Source organism: Corvus cornix, chromosome 8 (genome assembly GCF_000738735.6).
Source record: "Corvus cornix cornix isolate S_Up_H32 chromosome 8, ASM73873v5, whole genome shotgun sequence".
NCBI lineage: Eukaryota > Metazoa > Chordata > Aves > Passeriformes > Corvidae > Corvus > Corvus cornix.
The window spans coordinates 24,537,634-24,544,426 of NC_046338.1; the positions used below are offsets into that span (position 1 = coordinate 24,537,634).

Below are 6,793 nucleotides of genomic sequence, written 5' to 3' on the forward strand. Positions count from 1 at the left end.
CAGTGGACATGTATCTCTGACCCCTGAGGGTTTTGGCCAAGTCCCAGGAAGGCTGACGTGACAGTAAAATGCAGAGCAGTCTCTAAGGAAATGCATGCATAAACTGTAGACAAAAATATCCCAGTGGGTGATGAGATATCTCTGAATATGTAAATGGAGTTGTTCAGGTTACGGAAAGACATGGTTAAGAAACCATTTTAGAAACATCCCTCAAGTTGACATCTTTGACATCTGTCAGTGCCGTTTTTCCAGTAGGGCAAAAACACTGAAACACGAAAGAGCAAAGCTCGTGTGAGCCAGCTCTTGCTTTCTAACACCACAGCTCTGCTTTCCCTGCTGAGGGAGGCTGGCTCTGCTTAGATGGCAACCTCCCGCCTCCCTTGGCCTTTCTGTGTGGCTGTTCAGAACAAAAGCAGCAAATATCAAGTTCTCCTGATGAGACAGTCAACCCCCTCCCAGCAAGACACCTCTCTGCCCCACCTGAGGGCACGTGGGGCCATCACACAGTGTGGGGCTCAATCCAAAGGCCACAGGGGCCTCAAGCAAGTGGCAAGCGCTTCACAAACGAGTCCCGTGGGACTCCTGTTACAGAGAGCACAGCTGCTACAGGAGGGAAGCATCTTTTCATTTATTAAAGACTGAGAATACAACTGTGGGCCCAGCCACGAGAGCTGGATGCCCAAAGCAGAGCTAGGTTTTGGCTGGAAGGGCGCAGTCTCCTCTCCAGGCAGCCTTCAGCAGTATCAGCCAAATTTCCTACCCGGCAGGGCAACCTAGCATCCCCACCCTGGCAGCACTCCATCTGGAGCAGAGCCTCTCTCCACACCAGCCCAGCCTTGGTTACTTATTGCTTTGAACGTGCTAGTCTAGTACAGGGTGAATTAAAAACAAAAATGCATGTCTGCTGCGGTGTGTTTGTGGTATCTTCAGGTTGTGCTGGGAACCCTGGACATCAGACCTGGAGAGGGATGGAAGAGAGGAGCAGGTGAAGTCAGGCTGGGCTGCGAGCAGAGATATCCCAGAGACAGCAGCGCTCCAGGACGGATCCTCTCTTTGCCAACGGGCCACAAAGCAATGGCCTTTGGCATCTGCTGCCAGAACTAAGTGAGTGCTGCCAGTCAGCGGCGGCTGGTGGAGAGGAGCAGCTGGCACCCAGCTCCTGAGCCCTGGAGCAAGGGCTGGGAGCCACAGCCAGCCCAGAGAGACGCTGTGGCAGGCCTGCCTTTCCCACTGGCCTGAGGGAGGACAGCCCCAGCCAGCCCTTGGAGCCGGAGACACGAGGGGAGCTCCCAGGGAAGGACCAACCTGAGGTTTATTTGAAGGTGTGGCTCTCAGCTCCTCCCCGGCCGAACCCTGGAAGAGACGGAGCGGGGTCAGCATTGCCATGGGATGGTGAGCACACCGGCGGCTGCAACTCGCCGGGAGACAGGAGCCCTGAGCCCCCTCAGTCCCTCCACAACCCCGCCACAGACACCCTACCTTTGGGCCCAAACAAGGCAGCGTAGCAGGGGTGGTTGCAGTAGGGTTTGCCATCGTGCTGCAGGGAGAGAGAAAGAGCATCAGCCCCACCAACCCTTCAGCTCCACCTCTGCCTGTCCCAGCCCTCAGTTGCAGGGGACAGGGACCTCCTGAGCAGCAAACCTCACCTCTGCATGGCCTCCAGATGTCAGCGTCTTGTTACACTTCTCACATCTCAAGCAGGGCCGGTGCCAGTCCTTCCCCAGAGAAGTCACCTTCTCGGCTGCCATGGAAAAGAGGTGGGTTAGTTGAGGCACCGAACAGGCACGAGTTAGTTTTGGCAGATTGGTTGCCTTGCCATCAACCCTTGGGATGACATTTTTGGGCATTTTCTGAAGTCTGCCTGCCCAGGACAGAGGGCACAGTGTTCAAACCCAAGTGTTCGCTGTGTACACACAATGCCATACACATCCAGAAACACGGATCTGCAGCAGCAGTGCCACGCCCAGGGTGAGCATGGCTGCATCCATGAGGATGGACTGACTTCTACTCCATCTTCCAAAGCTCTGAGGACCTACCTCCTTGCAACAACAGCCTGCACGGGGATTAATTTCTCTGCAATGAGCTGGAGCCCAAGAAATCACTAGAGCTGGCAGAGGTGAAAGGGGATGCTGGCGAGGACTGAGGAGGCAAAGCCATTGCCACACCCTGCCAACACAAACCAGTCCCCTCCAGCCACAGCTCCGATTCTGCTGGCACCATGGCAAGCCAGAGCAGAGCTGGAGCCTGGCCGGGGTTCAGGCAGCCATGGGAGGGACAACATCCCGGAGCCAGGACATGTTTACATGTTTCCCTGGGGGGAAACACAAGGGTGGCTTTTAATTGCAGCACAGCGGGGGAGAAGGGTATTTTCTGCAGACGTGTGTGCTCTTCGTATTGGCAGCAGAGCTCCTGGGAATTTGTTAAGTGATTAAACAGGGCTGTCCACAGGAATCCTGTCAGAGTCCGGTCAGAAAACTGTCCCCATGCCTGCAAATGGGACCAAGCCAGTGTGGGTAGTGCGTGCCCTAGGGGGCCCTTGGCAGCCTGAAGCACCTCTTCTTTGCAGTCCAAATATGCCCACAACAGCCTGTGCAAGGAGCAAGCTGATGGCTGCAGAGGTGGGAGCGGGGGCAGTGCCCAAATGTCACAAGGCAGCCCTGCTGCCATTCTTCAGTGGCACAAAGGGCCTCCTATGCCCGCAGCCTGGCAGGGGCAACAATGTCCTCCCCCTGGGCACCCCTAGGAGCCCTAGCCTGGCCCGTGACAGGACCCTCCTATCACAGGGTTTCTGGAAGGAGCACAGCCTCCCCATCTCTTGCACACGCATTTGCACCAACACTTAGGCAGGAGCTCTGCTAAGGCTCAGTACAGCACTCAACCATGAAGGCAGAATTCCTGCAAACCCCATCCCTACCCCTCTCAGCACCACCTCCTCCCCTCCCCTGCTCTCTACAGACACGATTTGGCCCAAAGCAGCCTGAGGCACGCCCAAGCAGGACTGCCGGGCTCTGAAAGCCTCAGGGTGCCCCAGAGCAAGGCTTGCTCTGCCTTCTCTGCCAGCACTTTGGATAATCTGCAGGCACAGAAATGAAGCGTCAAGCTTGGTCCTCCAACAGCTTTTGAACCCTCCTCAGCCTCTGCATCAACAGAGACATTTCGTAATAAGTGCAAGTGTGATAAGTGCAAGGTCAAACCCCTCCTTGGTCAAACGGTCCCGTCCCAGCTCCTCCACGGCCGCACCTGCAGGCACAGCAAACCCAGCTCGCCCTGAGCGGGAATGATACAGACCCACAGGGAAAGGCACTCACTGACACCAGCACCTTGGTGGCTCCTGATACCAAGCCACATGGGTGGATGAAGCACCCCAGGATCCTGAGTCGCAGGAGGGAGCCACAAACTGTATTGTGCCAAAACCCCCATCTCAAAGCCTGGCTGCAAGCAGTGAGTTCAAGGCAAATCAAAGTTTCCCAGCCACAGGAACCACAGCCCCAGCAGCCCTCTGGGCAGCGCCCACGCCAGCCCCGGCACAGCTCCCCAGGGTGGGCATCGCTAACAGACAGAGAGCAGCTCCTGTGTTTGAGCCCCCAGCTCCTTGGCAGAACACAAATAGTTGGGGCACATGCACAAGCAGAGCAGAAATAAAGCAGAGAGAGAAGTCAGTGATGGCACCTGGGTTCCAGATCCCTCATCTCTCATAAATTAGAAAGCAGGGAGTGTGTGTAAGCTGCTCCCAGCAAACCCCCTCCAGTTCAGCTATGCCAGGCAAGTGGGGAGGTCTGGCAAAGGAACCTGCCCATTCCAGCAGCTGATAGCAGAGTGAGAAGCTCAAACCCCACAGATATCCTCAGACAGGATAGCAGGTCCATGGCCCCAGAAGGGGCAGGAGCTTTGGGGCCCCAGTTTGGAGGGAAGATATCTGCGGGAAGCCCAGCAGCAGATGGCAGCCCAACAGGGCTCACACCTACCCTGCAACAGCGGCTTAAAAATACCACCCCAGAGGTGTCATCCTGCTGTGCTAAACCACACAGAACAACATGTGGGTGACCCCCTGACCCAGGAACTTGCTGGAGGGCAGGATTTGCCATTGGGGAAGGTGCTTGCTTCACCTGCCCAGGCTTTCAGAGCAGCAAGCTTTACCAGCTGGGCCTTTAGTCTCCAGACTGGCTCAGGGCTGCGGGCTGTGCTGGGAAGGAAGTGGGGTGAGCACCCATGCTGCGCTAGAAGCACCCAGTGCAGCCTGTGCTCTGCAGCCAGGCACCTCCTTGGGGGTGGATCTATAGGATCATCCACCCGGGGCACCTCGGGGACCCACAGCCCAGGGGTGAGCAACTTTGGGGTACCCCAGGAATTTGCAGAGATGGGGTGCGCAATATGGGGGCACCCAGAAGCCGGGGTGCCCGGAGGACCCACAGCGCGGCGAGGGGCAGCATCGGTGCCCGACAGGTCCCCCGCGGTGCGGGCGGCTGGGGAGGGGCAGGAAGCCCTTACCGAAGTAGACCTCCTTCTGGCAGCGGGGACACTTGGGCATGGTCTCGGCTCGGCTGGGCTCCGGACTCCGCTCGCACCGGCTGTGGGATGCTCCACGCCGGCCCCGCCGAAGTCACTGCCCGCCCGCCCCGCCCCGCCTCGCCCAGCGCCGCCCAGATGTGCGCTCCGCCCCACCCAGATGTGCGCCCCGCCCGCAGCTGGAGGAGCCCGCCCGGGGCATGGCCCTGCCAGGGCTCCCGAGACGGGGTCCCGCACCCCTCCCAGCCCTACAGCCCCTGCACCTCTTGCCCCCTGCAATCCCTCCAACTGTACCCTTTGCACCCTTTGCAGCCCCACACCCCTTGCACCCCAACCTCCACTGCCCCGCACAGAGCCCTGTCCCCTCTGCGCACCAGCTCCCTGCCCACGCTTGTGCTGTGCCGGTGGCCGAAGCCCCGCTCAGAGCGGGAGCTGTGATTGGCATCTGTCAGTTAACCACACTCCCAGATAAGAATTCATGGGGTGCTGGCCATCTAGGCTCACCCCCTCTGAGCACAGACGTGTTTTCTCCCAAGGAAATGTAAAAGTCAACCCTCAGGCAGGGTTTCCTGCCCGTGGGGAATTTCGGGGTGCGAGATGGAAGCAGGAGGGAGCTGCAGGTCTGTAACCCCCCGCTTGCAGGACATTGGGAATGGCGTGGGTGCAGGACATGGCTGCACTCACTGTGGAGAGCCAGCCTATCTGTGTCACTGACTTTGTCATTTTATTAGGAGGGAGGACTTGTTGTTCCTTTGTGCTTGGCTGTGAAGGAAATGAAAAGCCTATCCAAAGGTCTGTTTTGTATGAAACAATCCTCCCCAGGGCATGTTGCTGTGCTGGAAAGGTCATGAGGGCTTGTGAAACCCAGCGCCAGGACGCCTAGTGACTGCGTCCCGAAATGCGAGGCATCCCTCGCCGGCACAAACAGGGCCCTGCTGACACCGGATCCCACCCGTGGGTGCAGGAGGAGAGGCAGCAAGCTGTGTCCAGAGGTGAAGTTTATGTTCAGCTGGGACTGCTTTATGACCCAGCCTGGCTCCAGCACCCTCCCTTCCCAACACAATCCCCCTGCTGATGCTCCCTGCTGCTGCTCCCGGTCTTTCACCCCACATTTGGCAGCCGCACTGCAGGCTGGGGAGCACCATCCTGCTCCAAGGGCAGCACTGGGCTCAGCAGGGTGGGCATCACCCACATTGGCGGGACGTCACTGGGATCAGCTCCCAGCTAAGGCGTGAGTCATGCTGAGATGCTGAGACAGTGTCTTACAGTATGGGAGGGGAGACTGTCCTGCAAGGGCCTCCACCCTGCCTCCTCCCCATTCTTCCTGCCCTGAGGCACCAATACATGCAGGCACCCATATTTCAGCCACATCACATCCCCCTGTACCCAGACACAGCTTTCGGTGAGCACCCAGCTGGGTTACCCAGGCCAGGACCCCTTCCCCACACCACCAGGGGTGCAGCTGGCACCCTGATGATATAGGGGACAAGGCATGTCCTCTCCCCTCTCTGGTGGCCCTGCTTCCCCTCCTACATGGTGCCAGGCTGCTTTGGGGCCACTGACTGGCTCGGACAGACGCCTTCAGCTGCACTCCCTTTTAAGGCAGGTTTTGTGCCTGCCGGCAGCTGAAAACTGCCTTCCTGCAAGTCTCCTCCAGCTGGCCAGCCCTGCGGCCAGTCCTCATGGACCACTCAGCCCAGCTCCTCTTGTGGCAGGAATGCTCCCACCCCTGCTGGGGCAGCAGGTGCCTCTGCATGGCAGCGCACACTGAGTGACCCGGCTGAAGCAGAGCCCAGCTGTCCCCTCCTCTCCGTGTCCCCATGGACTTTCTGGAGATTGTTTTGTTCACTCAACAGAGCAGGCACAGAACCAGGGCCACTCTCACAAAGTAGGTGCCACCGAGCCACATGGTGCTCTCTGCCAACCCTCCCTGCATGGGGCTGTGTGCCTGCTGGCCCCTCGTGGCTCCTCAATTATCCCGGCTGGCCCTGCTGGGCTACCAGAATCCATGGACCTTGGGCTAGGCCCAGCCTGCTTCACAAGCAGTGAGCCAGAGCATGCTGTTAGTGTGCCCTGCAAACCTGCATGAATCCCCCTGAGCCGATGTCAGGGGGAAGGCTGCTATGGGACACAGCCCTGGATCCTACATCCCATGGGAGCCGTACCTGCACCCTGCTCATGGCTGTGACCCCGCTCCTGTCCACCTGATTAGCAGGCATGCACAGGGCTGGGGCAGTGCAGCAAAGCTGTCTGGCAGAGGGCCCCAGCAGGGAGGGAGGAAGGGCTG

The 6,793-nt window shown here is 58.8% G+C and overlaps 1 protein-coding gene across 1 annotated transcript; it reads right to left on the minus strand.

Moving 5' to 3' along the window:
* Nucleotides 1-604: 604 nt before the first annotated feature.
* On the minus strand, nt 605-4,625 carry CRIP1 (cysteine rich protein 1). Its single transcript, XM_039556540.1, has 5 exons — nt 4,489-4,625; nt 1,647-1,741; nt 1,480-1,537; nt 1,306-1,353; nt 605-958 (listed from the first exon to the last, which is right to left on the minus strand). Exons 1-4 carry the CDS (start codon nt 4,526-4,528, stop codon nt 1,313-1,315), a joined length of 234 nt encoding a protein of 77 aa, XP_039412474.1. The 5' UTR covers nt 4,529-4,625; the 3' UTR covers nt 605-958; nt 1,306-1,312.
* Nucleotides 4,626-6,793: the final 2,168 nt, after the last annotated feature.

Coding starts and splice junctions, on each gene's coding strand:
- CRIP1 (XM_039556540.1), bottom strand. CDS start 4,528: ATGCCCAAGTGTCCCCGCTGCCAGAAGGAGGTCTACTTCG. Junction 1,742..4,488: donor CCAGAAGGAGGTCTACTTCG/GTAAGGGCTTCC, acceptor TTTCCATGGCAG/CCGAGAAGGTGACTTCTCTG. Junction 1,538..1,646: donor CATCTGGAGGCCATGCAGAG/GTGAGGTTTGCT, acceptor CTCTCCCTGCAG/CACGATGGCAAACCCTACTG.